This window comes from Ascochyta rabiei, chromosome 21, assembly GCF_004011695.2.
Source record: "Ascochyta rabiei chromosome 21, complete sequence".
NCBI lineage: Eukaryota > Fungi > Ascomycota > Dothideomycetes > Pleosporales > Didymellaceae > Ascochyta > Ascochyta rabiei.
This window is the reverse complement of record NC_082425.1, coordinates 656,596-675,417: the sequence shown is the minus strand read 5'-3', so window position 1 is coordinate 675,417 and position 18,822 is coordinate 656,596. Positions and strand designations below refer to the sequence as shown.

Here is an 18,822-nt window from a genome sequence, read left to right as displayed (position 1 = left end):
TACGAATCGAAAGAGCTGAATCTCCAAACATGCCTCACGCACTTACATCCCGCGACTCCGCGATGGAGGCTAAGCCTCTGGGGTCCTACGAGAAGACTGGTATCGATGTCTTGATTGTAGGCACTGGTCTGGCAGGGCTCGTTGCTGCACTCGAATGCACACGCAAAGGACACAATGTTCGCGTCCTGGAGAAGAACGCCGATATCAACACAGCTGGTAAGTAGCATGAACGATGATCGATGATGCTCAAAGCTCATCTCACGTACAGGTGACATGTATTTCATGGGTCTCAGCGCAACGCGCTTCCTGAAGCACTGGCCAGAGCTTCTCGAAGAGTACAAGAAAATCTCACTTCATAATGCGTGGATTGAGACATTTAAGCACTCCGGCGAGGTTGTCATCTCCCCGAAGAAGGTCGCCGACCGTCTGCGAGCGCAAGGGCTGGACCCGGACACTCCACCTGGCGAATTTCAGATGCGCCCACTTGTTTACCGCATGTTCGTCAGCGCAGTAGAGAAGCTTGGTGTTTCGGTCGAGTTCAACTGCAAGATCGTGGACTACTTTGAGGATGAATCGACTGGCAAGGGTGGGTGCACTACAGAAGATGGAAAGCGATACGAGGCCGATATCGTTATCGCAGCTGATGGTGTGGGATCGAAGAGTCAGAAGTTGGTCGGTGGACAGGTGCGCGCACAGCCGTCTGGACGGGCTATGTGGCGTGCTGCCTTCCCTATCCAGGAGCTTGACAAAAATCCGAAAGTCAAGGAATTCTTCAAGATGATGCCCGGCAACGAGCCGATCGTAAGGACATGGCTGGGCCCATCCACCTACGCTCTGACATTGACTCGTGAGGATGTCATGGTTTGGATCATGAACCATGATGTAGGTATCACTCATCGTATCGAAGAACTGCAAATTAACGCTTGCAGGTCACCGGCACCGAGAAGGAGAGTTGGAACAATACCGTCGAAAAGGACGAAGTCTTGGACGGCATGGACAAGATGCCGGGCATGGAGAAAGTCAAGTGGGCACCCATCTTCAAGGAGCTCGTCGATGTCACACCGCCCAACACCATCGTCAACTTCGAACTTCTCTGGAGAAACCCCCAGCCCGTGTGGGCATCTCCTGCCGCCCGCGTTATCCAGATCGGTGACTCCGCGCACTCATACCTTCCAGCTTCCGGCAACGGAGCCACACAGGCCATCGAAGATGCTATTTCAATCGCCTCTTGCCTACAGATTGGTGGAAAAGAGAACATTCCTCAGTCTGTTCGCGTGCATCTCCGCTTCCGATTCATTCGCAACTCATGCGCCCAAAAACTTGGGTTCTCCAACGCTGAGCTCCTCCAGGACACTGATTGGGACAAGGTTAAGCTTGATCCCCGCCGTGCCGCGCCTAAACTACCGAAGTGGGTGTGGTCGCACGACCCTGAGGCGTACGCATACGAAAACTACCACAAGGCTGCCGAGAGCATCAAGAAGGGTATTGACATGGCGGACGAGGACAGCTACGAGCCCAACTACCCCAAGGGTTACAAGTACGAGCCTTGGAGCATCGAGAAGATTATGGAAGACATGAGGGCTCAGAAGCCAATCGATCTCGGTCCAGGTGACTGGGAGTAAACTTGAGGGCTGGGTTCACTGAGTCCACGAGTTGTGCATGCACTAGGAGTTACATAGCGATAGTTCTGTATTCATAATGACAAACAGTTCCTAATGATTCATATGCATCATGCAGTTTGTGCGAGACGTCGATGCATGTTTGGGTTGCGCGACGCGCGTACTAGCCTGTATTGCTCCTTTCTAGTCTTCGTTCCAGATTCTCCGTTCAGCCTCAAGTCTGTATCACGGTTGCTGACGTTGATGTCTTTAGTTTGCTTGAGAATTGCTCACAGATGACCGCACTGCATCTATTCCTGCTCACAATCCAGGCGCACCGCAGCATGCTTCATCAGAGCTGCGGCGAGCCAGCCGCCAACCGGACCATGTCTGGTTAGCAGTCGGTAGCTACGGAGCACCGACCTGCCGAAGCAAGGGCGCATGCATGCCCGCACCTTGTGCGATAATCCCGCAGCTTGCTCCGGCTCTCCAACGGATGTGAGAGCTTCGGTTCCGAGGTGAGGTAGGTCTGCTGCAAAAGGGTGAGCAGAGTCAATAACGTCGCCCAGTAACGCTAGTGCAACCAGGAGCTCTAGCGGACATCTTTTCCCTTTGTTATCTGCAAAGGCGTCCGTGCGCGTTCGTTACAAACATCAATAGGCGTTTCTGCACAAGACCCACCGCACTGTCCATGGGACTCTACTTTCGCCGGATACCATAGTAAGTTAACGATTGCGAAGTAATACCGAGCAAGCTGAAACTCATGTGGGAAGTGAGACGCCGGCCAGAAACGATTCCACCTACCTTGGGTCGAAAACCTTGTGGCGGAGACTGCAGACAGCACTCAAGGATATTCTAGACGTGCACGGCTGAGCTGACAACTGGATTTTCGGCTCCATTGCAAACCAGTAGTGAAGAGCCGGGGCCATCTACATAACTTCGTGCAATCTTAAAGAGTGAATTCGAAAGCACGTGACACTGTACTTGAACACTACCATACGACATTCATACCGTCTGCCAGACATTTCTTGGAAGTAAACGACTCTGGAAGTTGGAGCAGTATATACATACCTTTACAGCCAACATGTTGGACCTCAGGTTTACCTCTGCGGAGCTCCGCTTTGCGACAACCACGCTCGCGATAATTGCAGCTCTTGCGCCCGCGGTGTACTTCCTCCTGCCAGCCAAGAAGCAGGATGCAACAGAACATGTCAAGACCTTCAAAAAGCTCATCAAAGCCTACTCGACACTTCGTCCAGAAGCCTTAGTATCGACAGCGTCTCGCGACTTCACACACACCGTTTTGCCGGCCTCTCTCAATCTACCTTCAAGGCCTCTGAATGCCTTCAAGGGGCATGCTGGCATGATTTTCTCTTTGTTCGAGAGTTTCGAGATGGCGCCGCAGCCGAATGGGAACGGGGATGCAGTTCACTACTCAAAAGAGACGAATACGGTCACGGCACATTGCAGGATGGGCGGAAAGGTCACTGCAGAGAGTTCGATGGGACAGAAGCTCATCGCTAGTGGCCTTACGGAGTGGTGGACAGAGTGTGTGATTTTTGTGCAGACGAGTCCAGATGGGAAGAGAATTATTGAGGTTCGGGAGTTTGTGCACAGCGCAAAGGCGGAAGAGCTGCAGGAGAGGCTGTCTGGGGTCCTGAGAGATTAGAATATCGTACTTGAATTAACATGGTGTCGGAACCTCCATCGTACTGTGGGCGATGGGTGTTGTGCGAGCACTCCAGAGTACCGATTTGTTCTATCTGCAATCTCGAATGCATCAACCTGGCTAAGGAGACAGCCGATCTTTGCTGTGTTGAGACTAGAACTTGAATGAAGACTCCTTCCTCAATACGAACAAATGTGCTGCTCCTCCCTACGAATTGTATTGTTGGCCACAAATGTTGTCGGACTTCCGACAGCTGATCATTGACCGGTTCGCCGACGCATTGTGATACGTGCAGTCGTAACTACGCACTCAAGTGGGGATGCGCCGTCCAGCTAGCAAAACAGCCACAATGTGGAATGCGGAGCCGTACAATGCCTTCTTGTGATGCCCGTAGGGCACTCTTAACAATGCCCAGCAGTGTTCTTTGTTCTGTATCTCGATCCTGACCTCTGACATTTTGATTAAGCTCAAGTGACGTCGATCATCAACAACCCTCCCCGACTAGATCAAAGCATCTTACTATGACTACCTCAAAAGCCATTCTTATCACCGGTGCCACGGGCAAACAGGGCGGCTCTGTTCTGAGTCAACTTGCGAGCCATCCTACTGCTCCTCAGTTCACGATCCTGGCTGTGACCCGGGACGCGAGCAGTGCCTCAGCCAAGCGCATCGTCGAGCGCCACCCCAAAGTCTTACTCGTGCAGGGAGATCTGGATGATGTCCCAAGTCTTTTCGCCTCCTCCAAGTCCACCCTCAAACAAGCTGGCCAATCGGAACAGATCTGGGGTGTATACTCAGTCCAGATCTCCATGGGGCCTGGCGTCACTACAGAGTTCGAAGTGAAGCAGGGCTGCGACTTGATTGACGAATCTATTAAGGAGGGGGTTACCCACTTCGTCTATTCGAGCGTAGACCGCGGCGGTAATGAGCACAGCTTCAACAACGCGACACCGATTCCCCACTTTCAGACTAAGCTCGAGATCGAGAAGCACCTACTCGATAAAGCAGGCAAGAGTGGCGAGAAGATGGGCTGGACTATCCTAAGGCCTGTCGCATTCATGGACAACCTTGAACCCGGAATGAAGTCCAAGGTCTTCCTTACTGCTTTGAGGGACACCCTGAAGGGTAAGCCCAACCAGTGGGTATCGGTTGAGGACATTGGCATCTTTGGCGCGCGGGCTTTCAGGGAACCGAAAGAGTGGAACGCTCGCGCCGAGGGCCTTGCTGGCAGTGAGCTCACCATGGAAGAGATGAACGGGTGCTTTGAAAGGGCGATTGGCCAACCAGTACCGTACGCATTCAGTTTCATGGGGTCCGCTCTGATATGGGCGGTCACCGAGGTGAATGTCATGATCAACTGGTTTGCCGATGAGGGCTACGGCGTTGACACTGCAAAGCTGAGGAAGGAAGAGCCACAGTTGTGTGACTTTGAGAGGTGGCTGAAGGAGAGGAGCGGATGGAAAGACCAGGCGATCAAGAACTAGGCAACAGCATGGAGAGCTCTCTGATTTTCGGTCTGTTTTAAGTAACTGCAGCTTTCATGATGCTAATCGCTTTCTGTCTATCTCTCGTCTGTTCAAATCACGGTGACCGCAATCACAGAGGTCAGATATTGGCGCATCTTGACACGCAATGCAGGGTGGTTGATAAGTTGATCGCATTTGCTACTACGAACTCCTATTACGCCAGAGCATCGGTGAAAGAGCTCACCAGAAATGCCTTCCAATACACAGTCTCCTATTCACTATGTCGAGCACTCATCTCTATGCGAGCAACTGGTACAAGGCCAAGCTTCCGGCAATGACCGGGGTCACCAGCCTCAGCCTGTTCCAGCTCGCCCACTTCTTCGCAACAGTCTCTGCCTCTTTCAACTCTGTGTCACTCGCACGTCCGGCGAGTGCCTCTAGCTTGTCGTTCAGAGGCTGCATATTCTTCGCCGAGTGAACAATGGTCATCAGATGCATGGCAGCTGCGACGGCGAACAATTTCCAATCATTGCGAGCGAGAACTCCTTGCTTGTAGGTAGCGTATCCTGCATACGCATAGCCCAAGAAGCCAAGAGTGGAAATCGGGCGGAAAAACTGGTTGCCGACCGTCCAACAGAGAGGCCATTGGCGGCCGAGAAGTTGTGCGCGCTCCTTGTGCTCAGGCGAGCTTGGGGGAGGGAAGTTGACGAGCAGCGCTGGGACTGTCATGAACGACTGTGTGATCGCATTTCCTGTTCATGTCAATTATGATCCTCTTCGCTTGCGTTCAATTGCCCTACCAGCAAGGATGAAGGAGAAGGTGATGCAGGTGCCTGCTACGCCTCTGACGATGAGGTTGTCTGACATTATTGCGATATTCGAATATACAAAAGCTTCAAGAGTAAGATTGATCAGAAGTCAAGGGTTGGGGGAGCGCAATGGAGAAGACGAGCTGAACTTCAATCCAGCATCAACAAGACTTTCAAACATAAACATCGGAACCGCGACGCAACCGACAAGCAGGCATCTCCGTTCCGAAAGACCAACATAGCTTTCCCGAGATGTCAGTCGACCTAATATGATCAACCCGTTACTGATCAGCCACCGGTTCCCCAACGTCCGCTGCGGACTTCAGGCGCCTGCGATTGGACCCTGACCGATGACATCATGATTAAGTTTCACTTGCAACTTGTGAATCCTGAAACCGTGAAAGCGCACATAAGCTATTTTTAGTAGCTAGTGATGGGCAAGTGTCCCAATTTCTGATATGAAAAGTGCAGAATATGGGAAGCTGCTGCCGGGCTGAGTTTGAAGCTGAGACTTCGTGCTGACTAAACAACACTACCCGCGCCTGTACTCGATTGTGCTTCTCATTTGCCGCGTACCATTATCTGTCCAAGTCATCGTGAAGTTCAATACCACAGGACTCCAGGACCCTACCATCACACTCCCAGCTTGTCTTCACGTGTGTGTCCCGTGTTACCTCCCAAGTTTTCTTCCGGGCTTAGAGTACCCAGCTATTGGACTGCTGATGTCGGTGTTGATCAACACAGTCACGAACCCTGGTTGCCTCACAAACAGTTTACTTGATGTTAACTTCCAACTGTTAGGATATCGAGGTATTGCTTTTCGCCAGTTCACATCATTATACTTCGTCTTAACTCAGATGCTCGAAACCGGCCACATGGCGCACGCGAACGTTCACCAATGAAACTCAAAACAAGCACTCGAGCCCCGGTACGAAAGTCTTACAGGGAAATCACGTTTCGACCCTCACACTGTCCTGACAGCCTGTACAATGGCATACGTTTGCCATTAGGGCTCAGCCTGTACTCAGGCTTGGCATGGCTATGCTTTACCGGTTAGGTTGCATCGCGGACGTGGTGGCTGTAACACTGGACCAATCACGTCATTCTGCTGAAGCACTCTCTTCCTCTTCTGGGCAAGAGGAACGGCATTTCCTCAAGTACCGGTGAAGTCGATCCTTCTGCCCACTGGCACAGAGATCTGCCGTGCTGATACACACGAGTGTTAATGCATAGAGACTGTCAGACTCGCTCGCGGCATCTTCTTGATTCAACGATCAACGGCAAGGCTTCCACAGGTCTTGGTAATTTTCCCGTTTGTCCAGATTTACTTGGCATTCACAATTCTGACCAGTAGAACGCCTTGAGACAGACATACAAAGCGCATTTTAGGGAACGAAAACAAGAATTGGCATTTCGTGAGTCTGCTTCCGTCTATACGCTACCCAGAGATGCGACCGCTTGATCACGAGACAAAGTTTCTGCGCCACGGCGTTGAAGGCCTTGACCAGTGTGTAAAGATACGGGGGTCCCCATGTTTTCTGGCGAAAGATCGTCTCCGGTTAAATGAACTCGACGCAACCTATTCGCTCTCCAAATCTACCAACATGGCTCGACTGACTGCGACCCTACTGTTGACAGCCTTGGCATCCGCTGAATACACGACAACAGTATGGATGAACAAAGTTGGCAACTTCGACAAGTACGGCTATGTCGCGTCCGTTGTAGACGCCGATGCACAACACATAACAATGGTGCTGGACTATGACAACCGAACCAACAAGAGCGCCCTCAACATAGGTAGCAGCGCCAGGAACCTCACAGTTGGCCCATCCTCATTCATAGTCAACCAACGGATAACGCAATTTCTCCCCTAAATTACAGGTGACTCGAACCAACGCGTCCAATGCACACAGCCTCCACGCGAGCAGTCCAACGACGACGTCCAATGCACACAGGTAGTCGGCGACGGATATGCGCGGTTTTTCCAGTGTAAAGAGCAACTCACTCGTAGCCGTTCCCCGCCGCCTAGCATTACATCGACGTATCCGCACACCTATGGCACAGGCCTCTGGGCTCCAGCGGCGTGGAAACCATTACATTCACGCTCGACTGGTCACAGGAGACGGAGACTACGACACCAGCATGAAGCACCAGCGACGAAGTACCGGCTTCCGTGTTGACGGTCCCGTGCACAACCCAGGCTGATCTGTTTGCGGTCTACCAAGTTGTTTTCACCGCTGGGGAGGAAATGTTGAGCGCTTACTCTGGCTCTTCCGTGGCCGTGAGTACCATCAATGGATCGACAGGGACGGTGCCAGGAGCTACGGCGTCAGCTGGAAGCTAGGGAAGTGCAATTGCGAGTGCCACTGCGACTACTACTGGGAGTACCGGTGCGGCAGGAAGAGTCAACCCTGCGGTACCTGCTCTTGTGGGATTGGGCGTTGTCATTGTGGTGTGTATGCTTTGAGGAATACATGTATTGATCACGAGTATGGAGAACTAATATGCTTGCGAATCTGATGCTCACCATAATTTGATTCACTGGCTACATCTCTCTCGATACGCTTCAATGTGCTCGACTCGGTCTTGTAGCTAACGCAAATCGCTGCTGCCGCCACTATACCTTACTGTCAGCTCAGATGTACTAACCTTTGGAGCACAATGCACACTCACCTCCCCGCAAGATATCGGCGCATACTTTGGCGGCCGCTCATCATCCACACACGTGGGGACGACCTCGCACACAGCGTCCGCGTTGAATCCAAAACAGAATGGCATGGAATACCTCGATTGCTCTGTCTTGTTGTACACCCTGTGAACAGTTGACCGGAATTTGTCGTTCGATAGACGCTGCAGAAAGTCACCGACATTCACGACCAGCGTACCCTCGATGGGCCGGGCATCCAGCCATTCGTCGGTGTTGGCCAGGACTTGGAGACCTCCGGAGTTGTCTTGCCAGAGGAGAGTGAAGAGTTGAATATCCGTGTGCGAACCGATACCTACGTCGATAGTCTCATCAGAAGCGTGTGGGGGAGATGGAGGGTAATGTATGTACAATGCATCAGCCCCAGGAGTAGTGGTCACGTCGTCGAAGTACGTTTCGGGAAGACTAAGAGCCAAGGCAAAGATGCGGACGAGTTTTCGAGCGAGTTGGAGGCGCTCTTGCCAGAAGGAAACAGTAGTAGCTTGGAAACCTTGAAGCTGTTGCGTGCGTTTCCAGATGAGGTCATGGCTCCTGACCGTTTCTTCGTCGGCTGAGGTGATGTCTGGTGAGACGTTGTGTCTAGGATCGTAACGTTGGTCATACTGTATAGCGAACGTTTCCTTCCGATCTACAGATGCAATCAGTTGAAATCGAAGTATCGAGCACATGGATTGAACCAACTGACCTCTTGATTCAGTACGGTTGATTTGCGTCGAGGAAACCCCTCGGTAGCCTACTCCTGGCCCTGTGCAATCAGGCAAAAGCTTTGCCTTATTCTCCAGAGGTTGCTCGAAAAAGGCCTTGGCTTGTGCAAGAGCACTCTGAATTAGCGAGTCCTGGATTCCATGGTTGTAGATGTAGAAAAATCCAGTGTTCTCGGCTGCTTTCCGCACCTGCTCGACGATGCTTTTGCGGGCTTCTAAATCATCATCAATACTACTGAAATCAATGAGAGGTATCTCTTCGCTATGTGGATGGCGTGCAGGAGCAGTGGAGACACGCCGAAATTCTGGCCCGTTCGGAGTGAGAAGCTCAATGGTCGTGTAAGCTTCTTCGTTCATTTTAAATGTTTGGAATGTCTAATGAAACGTTTGCTGATCGTGGGTTGATGTATTGGCGAACCAAGTGTTCGATTAGCAGGTGAAGACCAGCAGAAGTAAGCGAGCACGTCATCACGCCTGCCAATGGTAGGCCGGGCAGCCAGCCAACGGAACGCTGCATCGATAAACCACCTCTACGATACTAGAGATCGTTCGAGCCAGTTATTTTCAAGGCACCATTATTTGGGCCATTCATAATGAGTATCATTAGGTGTGCGCACTCGCAATCATCAAACACTACCCTTCATCATCCTCAAACAATCCATGCTGCGCTGAAAATGCAAACTCAAGAACTACTCAAACTCTGCAACCTCCTCCTCTTCTTCTCATCCTTTGGCCTCTCAATCCTGCCTGTGTCCCACCCAGCACTACTGCTACCCCCGATTGTGACAGGACGGTTGACGTAGTCTCTCCCCAATTCAACGCCCCAGCCGTTACTCTTCCTTCCGTGCCAATAGCAAAGACCTTTACTTGGGCCTACATATTTGACATGCAACGGGCAGAGCGGGCTATTGGGGAGGTGATCGGGAACGAGCCACTCAAACTTTCGTCTTTCATCAGCTTCTTTGAGAGCAGCAGCAGTTAATGATTTTTCATCGCGCGTGTAGTCTCCATAGTGCATACGGAACCAGGAATCCCGCGCAGCGCCTGGAGTGAGAGGTAAAGCGCCGGTACCAGAGTCTTTGACAGTAAGGTAGCCTTCTGGACTAGTCATGAGGCCGGGAGACGTTGTGTTGCCTGGTGTGTCGTTGACGGGGCCGAAGTGGAATGCAATTGGTGGACGACCTTCCGGTCCTTCTTCGTCATTCTCATCGTTAGTGAGGTGGATGTCGGTTTGCATGCTCATCAGAATCGCGTCAGAATCCCAGTAGCCACCAGAGCTAGTATTTTGCTTCCTTCTGGTGGACGAGAACCCTCCTGATTCAAAGAAAAAGTCTGCAAGTTTACCTCTAACCTCACTAGCCGCATCGAACATGGGCGGCGTTTGGAACTTTTCGCAACCTGGAGGCACAAACGTTGGCGGGACGGAAATATTAGCGAGAGAAGCTGAAGAGAGAGGTGGTCTGTCTGCGGACTTTTCCCGCCGCCAGGGAGGGCCAAGTCCCTTGTGTGGTTTTTTTCCCTTTCTCTCGTTCTTCTCTTTTTCCTCCTTCTCCGGAATTTCTGGAAAGCGATTGGAGCGTTTGAAGATATTGGCAGACATATTCATACGATTGACGCTACGCTCGTCCTGCGATGGCTCATCAGAGCCAGAAGCTTTCGATCTTGTCCAAGGCCAGCGACGGGAGCGCGCAGTCTTTGACGTTTTCGCCAGCTCATCAAGCTCATCCCGTGTGCGAATTTCTTGTTCAGTCATTCCTTCTTCGATGCCCGGTGTCCAGTGGCCATCCGGCGTACTTCCAAAGTCTGACTCGCTAGTACTGGGGCCTCCGCTCTTGTTACGTTTGACTGTGGGGCGACCGATGTAACAGCGATCACGGAACTTCTGAGGCGGACGCACAAAATCTGAACTTGCGAGAGGACTTGCTGTCGTGGGTAATGCCTTTATCGGATCAGATATAACACCCACATCATCCGAATTGATCTGCGCCATTATACCGTGATAAGCCTGATCGGTCTCTTCGATGATTGGGGTACTTTTGGCGGGCTTATTCTTTGTTTCGCGACCCCAGTTGAGCTGCTGATCGTCGATCCAGGGTGTCTTGGGGCTCTGGGGGCGCGCCGGAGTGATGCTGCTCGTGGTGTCGCCAGGAGGCGATCTCTTATGACTGGACAAACTAGGAGGTTCTATGGGAAGCGTCAAATCCATCTTGACATGTCTTCGCGCCGCCAGACTACCGCATTTCGGTAATGTATTCTGTAAGCTAGTGTTGACAAACGCTTCGCATACGGGGGTTTCCTCGATGGCCGGGGGAGACTTATGTAGTAACTCGGGTGGATTCTTCATCTTCAGGCCAGATGGGAGTTGAAACGATAGTTTACGAAGCTTTTTCTCGCTCTGAGTAGACAGCACTATTTCTGGGTCTTCCTCGCTCTGGCTTGCCGTCCTGTCCAAAGTTCCTTTCATGTGTATGTGGTGAAGCCTAATGTCAGGTATACGCCTAGTCATACGCCTCGCAAGCCCACCGACGGATGGCCTTCTTGCGTCGGATCTTGTCATGATATCGATGTCGGTTCCAGGAGTGGATGAACGTGTAGTAGACGGACGGCTGACGATGGTATCGATGTGCATGAGACTGGAACTTCGGGTATTGATACCATCATCGAACGTTGTCCTGCGTACAAGTTCTTCTATGCTTGGCGGCGTCGACTCGACCATCCGTTCCGGCATCATTTGGTTACGATTGTGCTTCTGCGTTTGTTCTTCGTGAGGTGTTCGCGATCCCCAAGTAATGCTTCCGCGACGGGTGTCATGGCGGGGAGTAGGAACCTCAACATCAGTGTAGTCTCGGACAACAAAATCGGCATGTTCCTGGAGCGCCCCGTAGTGTCGAGAAGATAGAGGTTGTTGCTGGGGCTTGGGCTGATGTAAATAGTCTTTAGTCTTGCTCGCATAAATGTAGGGTGAATTCATGGGTGGCTGGCTCGGTACGATGCCAGAGCGTCTCCGCACAATGTCGATAGTAGATGTAGACGTTGCGTCAGTTGAAGTCACCGAGTTCGATGGCGACATAGGCGCTGCTCGAAAACAGGCCAAGGGAGCAGATAGCAGGCGCTCGCGTCGGTATGCGTGCGCATGAATACAGCGATCAGCAAACTTGCCGTCAAACTGGCTGAAGAGCGGTCAGTCTAGGAATGAGGTGTTGTGAAGGCGGTAAAGGCGGGTGACGATCGATGTTGAAGGGCACGAGACGTTGTTGTGGTTCGAATCAGCCCAAAGAAGCTTGCGCTTTCGGCATCCCAATTGGGAAGGAGAGATAGACACGAAGAGGTTCCAAGAAGCAGCGACCACTCACGGTGTAGATAGTCATACTCAACTTACCAATCCAGACTTTAGCCCCGAACACAAGCCGCAAACGCCAAGCTATGCAAAGTAAATCCGTCCAAACCAGCCCATATGCACCGGGTATCCCAAGCCACGCTTCATGACACATTATACAACGTCTTCACCGTTACCTCGCCTCTGCAGCAGCAGTTGTCGCCTGCACAACACTTGTGCCATCAACAAAACGCGTTTTGAAGATGCGATTTGCGTTCTGAAACATGCCATCCTTTAGAGAAACCACAATGAATTGTGAGCCCTTGAACCTCGTCTTGATAAGTTGACCGATGTTCTGCGTATGTGACATATCAAGCGCAGCGTCAACTTCGTCCAGAATGTACATAGGTGCTGGCTTGAACTGGAGTAGTGCCATGATGAGCGAGAGCGCGATTAGAGACCTGGGAAGAACGTTAGCAAATGAAGTTGAGAGATACGGAGGGAAAAAGTACCGTTGACCACCAGACAGCTCAGTAAGGGACTGCTTCCAGACCTTGCCCAGCATGACCTTGACCTCCAAACCATCCGAGATGGTCTTGTTCTCAGGTGGGTCCAATTTCGCAAAGCTACCAGGCAACAGCAAGTTGAAGGTCGCGCCGAAGTCGGCATTAACCTTTGTCCATGTCTTGTGCAGGGCCTCCTTCTTATATTCATCAAGCTTAAGAATCGTATCCTCGATCTTCTTCTTATCTTTGATGACCGTTGCCATGTTGGTCTTGAGACTAGCTTCCTTCTTCTCGACATTGTCAATCATGGCCATGACCTTCGGATTGATCTTGTTCTTGCGTTGCTGGAAGCGTTCTTCGAGAGCCTTGCGTTTGGGTTTGCAATCGGCCATGTTGACGCCTCGGAAGTCGTAGACAGTCCCTGAGCGGCCGAAGAGCTCGGCGTCGCTAGCGATGAAGTCGTGTTCCTTCTCTAATGCGGCAATGCGCCCTGCTGCGCCTTCGGACTCCTTGTGGAACTTCTCAATCTCGTGTGCAAGCCTTTGTTGCTCTAGCCCACCTTCTGTAATCGACGAGTTCTTTGCGCGAATAGTGTCTTCGAGAGACCGGAGCTCCTCGTCGAAGCCAGTCAGCTTTGCCTGCTCATCAGCTAATTGAGCCTGTGCAATATCGTGCGCATCTTGAGCCTGCTTCTGCTCCGCCAGGAGCTCATCGATTTCCTCCTGTTGTGTCTTGAGCGTTGTCTGAACATCCTCTAACTGCTCTTGCGCTGCTGCAAGATCGCTGCCGCACTGCTCAGACTCCACCATAGCCTCACGCACTTCTGACTGCAAGGGCTTGATGGCTGCGTTGTTTTTGCTCAAGGCCTTCTTCAACTTCTCGAGTGACGACTGCAATTCCGCCAGCTTGCTGTCTTTGTTGTTATTGAATTCGCTCATGTCACGCTCGATACGCTTGATGTCTGCTTTCGCCTCATCCTGTCTGGCCTTAGCAGCTTTCACATCCTCTTTCAGCTGGGCGACACTCTGCTTCATCTCTTCAATAGCTTGAATGATCTGAGCTAGCGTTAGCATTTATGGCTGATTGCGACGATGATACGTACAGACGACGAAGAGTTGCCGCTGATTTGCTCCTCTGTAAGCTTGATCTCATGCTTCTTGAGATCGAGTTCCTGCTTCGTTTTGCGCGCAGCATCCATTCTTTTTTTCTCTCTTGCTACAGTAGCCTGGAGTTGCTGGAGCTGCTGCTCCTGGGATCGAAGTTCGGTCATAATCTCATTGAGCTTCTGCATCGTGACCAGAACACCACTCGATTGTGGTGCACTGCCACCAGACAGGGTACCTGCAGGGTCATAGGTATCGCCCTGGAACGTGACACTCCTCATGCGCACTGCAGGATCGAAGGTCACACGCTTAGCAGTCTCTGCATCTTCGCAGACGAGTGTCGAACCGAATACGTATTCCATGGCGGCCGTGACTTCGTCATCGTACCCTACAAGTGACAAGGCAAGGTCAACTTTCCCGGGAGCAATCTTTTGCGCAGCGCCAATCTTCTGTGCAGACGCTCGGAACGCAGCAATCTTGTTAAGGGGGATGATGGTGACTCGCTTCTTTAGCCTGCCATTCTCTAGCAACTGTTTACCAGTGGCGGCAGAGTCAACGACCACATTGTAAAGTCGTCCACCCGCACAGACTTCTAGTGCAGTACCCGCGTCGGTGTGTTCTTTCTTCAAGGTGAAGAGCTGAGCGACTAGACCCTTAACCTTGGATCTATCGAAGTTCGGAGACGGATCGCTGTAGCTGAAGTCGATATTCGAGACTTTCCGCCTCAGCTCATCCGCCTGCTGCTTCAGCTCGCGGATGCGGGCTTGTAAGTGTGACTCCTGTTGGTACATTTCCGACTCTTTGCTCTCATCGAAGCCCATTTTCGTAAGGTCAGCCTCGAGCTTCTGCGCCTGCGATTTCAGTGCCTCGAGATCGTTGAGCAGCCCCGAATTTTGTTGCTTGGCTTTTTTAGCTTTAGGCTCATCATCCTTGATTTGCTTGTCGAGATGAGAGATCTTAAGCTTGGCTTGCTCTTGTTCAGTGGCTGCAGCGCTGACTCGGTTTCTCGCATCCTGGAGTTGACCTTGGTAACCGCTCTCCTGGCCCTCTTTCGAGGCAACACCGGTTTGTAGCGTCTGCAACAGCTCCTCCTTCTTCTCCACTTCCTCAGTCTGCTTTGCCAGCTCATCGCGCGCAGCCTGATACTTCTCTTGCAGCTTTTCGTGCACCATCTTCTTGCCCTGCAGTTGCTTCTCTAGCTCTTTGACGCTCTTCTCAACGCTCTTTTTCTGATCGGTCTCCTCGGCCATGCTAGTCTTCTTCAGATCCAGAGCAGTATCTAGTCGTACAACTTCATGCGAATTCGCTTTGACCTCCTCTTCCAGCGCTTGGAACTTACCGCCTTTGCGAAGCTCCTTTTCTCTTGTAGCCTTGACTTTCTTGATGTCTTCTTGCAGGAATTCAATCTCCTTCTTCATGCGCACAGTCGATTCCTCGAGGTCTTTCGTCCGTTGCTTCTTGGCTTCCAGGTCGTCTCCAGACTGTTGCAGTTGCTCTTGCAAGCGTGTGTAGTCGTATGCGATGACGAGTTTTGTGAGCTTCTCGAGTTCGCTCTGTGTCTGTTGGAAGTCGAGGAAGGCGCGCTTTTCTTGTCGCAGCTTCTCGAGCTTGGGGTCGATCTCGTCGCGCAGCAATTCTGTGATCTCCTGCACCTTGCCCTCTTTCTTCGCCATGGTCTTGTAGGCCTTGTCTCGCCTGTCCTCGAACATGCGTGTGCCTGCAGCCTCCTCCAGCATTGAAAGAATCTCGACCGGCTTCATGTTCAGCACCTTTGTCACGCGTCCTTGCATGATGAGGAAGTTTGGATTGTTGATATTGAGCTGCACCGACTGGAACAGGTTTTGGACGGTATTTTGCTGCGCGCGGTTTCCGTTGATCAGGTATTTGCTTGCTCCGCCAAGCACAATGGTTCTCGTCACGGCGATGGAGGGGAGGTTCTCGAAGCCCACAGGGCTGTTCTTGGTGTCACGATTGTCAAAGGTAATGGTGACGCTGGCTTTGGTGACGCCTGCTTGACCGCGCTTGTAGATGAGGTCCTAAATGACAGGTCAGCGGGTACAGAGTGCGCGTCCCCCAGTCTGGCCTACCTGCAAATTCTGGGCTCGCACGACGCCCAGGTTTGTGATTCCCAGCACGAAGCATATTGCGTCGAGGATGTTCGATTTCCCGGATCCGTTCAGTCCCGTGATCGAGTTGAAGCTGTCGTCCCTGCCTGCTGTAAGCGTTCGAACGGTTTGCGACGTTGGGGTAAACAGACCAGCCAGAGATGACTGTTCGAACAGCATACGACTTGTAGCCCTAGAAATGCGTCAGTCGTTGTCGCACGACCTCGACAGCATACTCACGTCTATGACCAGCTCTGTGATCTTCATGGTGGCCGCATGTGCTGTTGTTGTTGGTCGCTGGGCCGCTGTTTTGTTTGGGGCGCCGCAATGAGATTCACTGGGCTCGCCTACCAGCACAAACCACGCTAGACAGGGGTCCACGTGCCCGCGTGCTGGCGCGTTCAGCCCTATCGCCCCTCGTTGCTATCAACAAATTCTGGGATGCCGTATACACTTTGTCCAACGCGACGAGTCTGCCGAGAATGTCATTGTTTCGTGCTGGTTAAGGCTGACAATTATGTACATCGCCTGCTTGCTCTTCTCTCTCTTACCTGTCTGGCTTCATGGACTGGCATTGGACTGCAACAACAAAGGCTGGCAATCTATCTGCCCAGAAAGCAAGTGGTCTCTAGTACAACTTGGCAGCTTTATCTCGATTTATCATTTCGGGAAGTAGGAATTTATGTTCAGATTGTCCAGGAGCCATTGCTAAGAAGTGTCCCAGCCTTCGAGTAATCCAACGTGCGTCCACTTTTGATAAAAGCAAAGCGAAAGTACTCGTTTTCCGCCACATTAGACGGACGCTTCCACTCGAACAGACCACCATTCGCTTTTTCGTCAGAGAAAGCACGGTAACGTTCCACGTCATTGACCAAGACGCTGATCCCGTCCACGCCTACAGGCAGGTACTTCCAGGAGAACGACGCCAACAAGCCTTGGGTAGTGCTATAGTTGACGAGAGGCTCAATCATCGCAGGTACAAGCGAGTTGAACTTGCCGTCATCTCGAAGGGCAGCGGTCGTCTGGAGGATCGAGTCGAAGTCCCAACGAGCGATTCCGTTGACGAACAGACCAAGCAGTACGCCTTGATAGAGCAAAGATGGCCGTGTCTGCATGCTTGTTCCAGGTAACAACAATAGCCCGATGATGTAATGATGGATTCTCAGGTTGACACCAGGGATGGCGAGGCAGAAAACGATGCCGAAAACAAACAGTCCGAACAACCCGAGATACCTCGGCAGACGACCTTCAAGCCAGAAATGATATACCTGACCGACTATGATGATTACAAGTATACCAAGGATGACAGCCAGAGCCACTTTGGCTCCAGGTTGGGCTTCCAGATCGTGGGCGGTAAGCCTTGATATAGGTATCCAGTCAAGCGTGTAATTTGATAGTGCTCCTACCCAGAATCCGCCGAGCCAGAGTATGGTCTTCTCGAAGGGAGCGCCAAGTCCAGATAGTGTGCGTTTCACCACACTCATCCACAGGATGACAGCGACGAACAAAGCTGGCAACAGTCGTCTTGCGAACATCGAGAGGTGATCGGGCAGAACCGTGGTGTTACGATATGAAGCCTGGGGTGGATCGGAGACAAAGCTGACGTGTGCGAAGAGGATGATGAAGATGGGGAAAAATATCTTGGTCTCCGTCGAGAGTACAGAGAGTATGGTGGTAACAAGAAGAGAGATGAAGAGCAAAGCCGAGCGAGATTCGCTTCCGCATTTGAAGCCATCACCAGATGTGAAAGTGAACGACAGAGGGAAGCGCGAGTCGAATGGGATGGATTCGATGCCATAACTCTTCGTGCTCGTAAAGTTGCTGTATTCGCCAACAACGTTGACACGACCACAACCGCCACTCCGGCTGCCGATGAGTCCAGCATGTATCGCAGAGCCACAGACAAAGCTGTCACCTCTGTATGTCTCGGTACCAACAACGAGAGGGCGGTAGTTGGCATCAAAAGGGCCAACGGCATGTGGATTGAGCAACTGCACATCTGCACATTTCGATGGACACCGAAAAGCAAAAGAAAAGTTGTTGAAAGGATGGCAATTGACTCCATCGATACCACACTCATTCTTGCGTTTCCAGAGCGAGTCAGTACAGTCAAGGTTGACTACATACCTGCCGTCGCCAGCGACTGTGGGCAATTCCGCAGCCAAGAAGCCCACGAAAAGCAAGAGCCAAGCTACTAAGACTGCATTCAGGAGAAAGTTCTGATGGTTTTGACGTGGCAGCAGCCGCTTCAATAGCTTGGCAGGGCCCTTCTGGAAAGATGGAAAGAAGGGGTTGATCTTTTGCGTGCGTGGAGGTTGGGGCCCACTTAGAAAACCCGAGAAGCCAGCGGGCCTCTTTTCTGGTGGTTGCTTTGCTAGGTCGTTGTCTTCGAACTCCATCTCTTCTCTCAATAGCAATTGCGCTTCCTCATCGGCGTCGGCGGCATCTTCGGCTCTCGTACCGTCTGCTTCATCTTTGTAACTTCTTGGCGCGTCAGGACGCGCAAGATTGGACATGCTCCGGTCACAATGCTCGAGGCCACGGCAAGGGGGAATGTTGATTGATGAGAGACATTGTGGGGGCTGGAGGCTGTGATGAGACACAGGTGCGTGCTGGCCGTTGACGCCTTGCCTTTCTTGGTGTAGTCGTTCTTGAACGTGGGATCTTCAACTGAGTTTACCATCGTTCAGAACCGTTCAAGGTTTAATGTAATTAATTCATTCAGACTGATAGTTGGCCCACACAGTATCTTCCAGCTCCAAAGTACCAGGAAGTCTATAGCACAACCCAAATGTCCCCGCGCGTCTCCCTACTACTTCGCACGGATGCACAGCTCGACTCG

At 51.8% G+C, this 18,822-nt stretch overlaps 9 protein-coding genes across 9 annotated transcripts, besides 2 other annotated features; 4 read left to right on the top strand and 5 right to left on the bottom strand.

Annotated features, from left to right (window-relative positions):
• Positions 1-62: 62 nt before the first annotated feature.
• EKO05_0011053 (uncharacterized protein) lies at positions 63-1,622 on the top strand (the record flags this gene model as incomplete). Its single annotated transcript, XM_038943868.2, has 3 exons — positions 63-216; positions 269-882; positions 930-1,622. The coding sequence occupies 3 exons, from the start codon at positions 63-65 to the stop codon at positions 1,620-1,622; spliced, it is 1,461 nt and encodes a 486-aa protein (XP_038793309.2).
• A 569-nt stretch (positions 1,623-2,191) lies between these two features.
• Positions 2,192-2,321: a dispersed repeat.
• A 361-nt stretch (positions 2,322-2,682) lies between these two features.
• EKO05_0011052 (uncharacterized protein) lies at positions 2,683-3,267 on the top strand (the record flags this gene model as incomplete). Its single annotated transcript, XM_038947388.1, has 1 exon — positions 2,683-3,267. One exon carries the CDS (start codon positions 2,683-2,685, stop codon positions 3,265-3,267), a length of 585 nt encoding a protein of 194 aa, XP_038793308.1.
• A 521-nt stretch (positions 3,268-3,788) lies between these two features.
• Positions 3,789-4,751, top strand: EKO05_0011051 (uncharacterized protein; the record flags this gene model as incomplete). The annotated part of the gene is made up of 1 exon (XM_038947387.1): positions 3,789-4,751. The coding sequence occupies one exon, from the start codon at positions 3,789-3,791 to the stop codon at positions 4,749-4,751; it is 963 nt and encodes a 320-aa protein (XP_038793307.1).
• Positions 4,752-5,030: 279 nt separating this feature from the next.
• Positions 5,031-5,600, bottom strand: EKO05_0011050 (uncharacterized protein; the record flags this gene model as incomplete). The annotated part of the gene is made up of 2 exons (XM_038943892.1): positions 5,031-5,485; positions 5,534-5,600. 2 exons carry the CDS (start codon positions 5,598-5,600, stop codon positions 5,031-5,033), a joined length of 522 nt encoding a protein of 173 aa, XP_038793306.1.
• A 1,546-nt stretch (positions 5,601-7,146) lies between these two features.
• EKO05_0011049 (uncharacterized protein) lies at positions 7,147-7,416 on the top strand (the record flags this gene model as incomplete). The annotated part of the gene is made up of 1 exon (XM_038943802.2): positions 7,147-7,416. One exon carries the CDS (start codon positions 7,147-7,149, stop codon positions 7,414-7,416), a length of 270 nt encoding a protein of 89 aa, XP_038793305.2.
• Positions 7,417-7,891: 475 nt separating this feature from the next.
• Positions 7,892-7,926: a tandem repeat.
• A 182-nt stretch (positions 7,927-8,108) lies between these two features.
• EKO05_0011048 (uncharacterized protein) lies at positions 8,109-9,307 on the bottom strand (the record flags this gene model as incomplete). The annotated part of the gene is made up of 3 exons (XM_038943803.1): positions 8,109-8,159; positions 8,216-8,874; positions 8,932-9,307. The coding sequence occupies 3 exons, from the start codon at positions 9,305-9,307 to the stop codon at positions 8,109-8,111; spliced, it is 1,086 nt and encodes a 361-aa protein (XP_038793304.1).
• Positions 9,308-9,632: 325 nt separating this feature from the next.
• Positions 9,633-12,020, bottom strand: EKO05_0011047 (uncharacterized protein; the record flags this gene model as incomplete). Its single annotated transcript, XM_059637901.1, has 1 exon — positions 9,633-12,020. The coding sequence occupies one exon, from the start codon at positions 12,018-12,020 to the stop codon at positions 9,633-9,635; it is 2,388 nt and encodes a 795-aa protein (XP_059493884.1).
• Positions 12,021-12,459: 439 nt separating this feature from the next.
• Positions 12,460-16,247, bottom strand: EKO05_0011046 (Structural maintenance of chromosomes protein 2; the record flags this gene model as incomplete). Its single annotated transcript, XM_038943719.2, has 6 exons — positions 12,460-12,727; positions 12,779-13,827; positions 13,875-15,911; positions 15,963-16,083; positions 16,133-16,173; positions 16,221-16,247. 6 exons carry the CDS (start codon positions 16,245-16,247, stop codon positions 12,460-12,462), a joined length of 3,543 nt encoding a protein of 1,180 aa, XP_038793303.2.
• Positions 16,248-16,666: 419 nt separating this feature from the next.
• EKO05_0011045 (uncharacterized protein) lies at positions 16,667-18,496 on the bottom strand (the record flags this gene model as incomplete). The annotated part of the gene is made up of 1 exon (XM_038947386.1): positions 16,667-18,496. The coding sequence occupies one exon, from the start codon at positions 18,494-18,496 to the stop codon at positions 16,667-16,669; it is 1,830 nt and encodes a 609-aa protein (XP_038793302.1).
• Between the last annotated feature and the right edge of the window lie 326 nt (positions 18,497-18,822).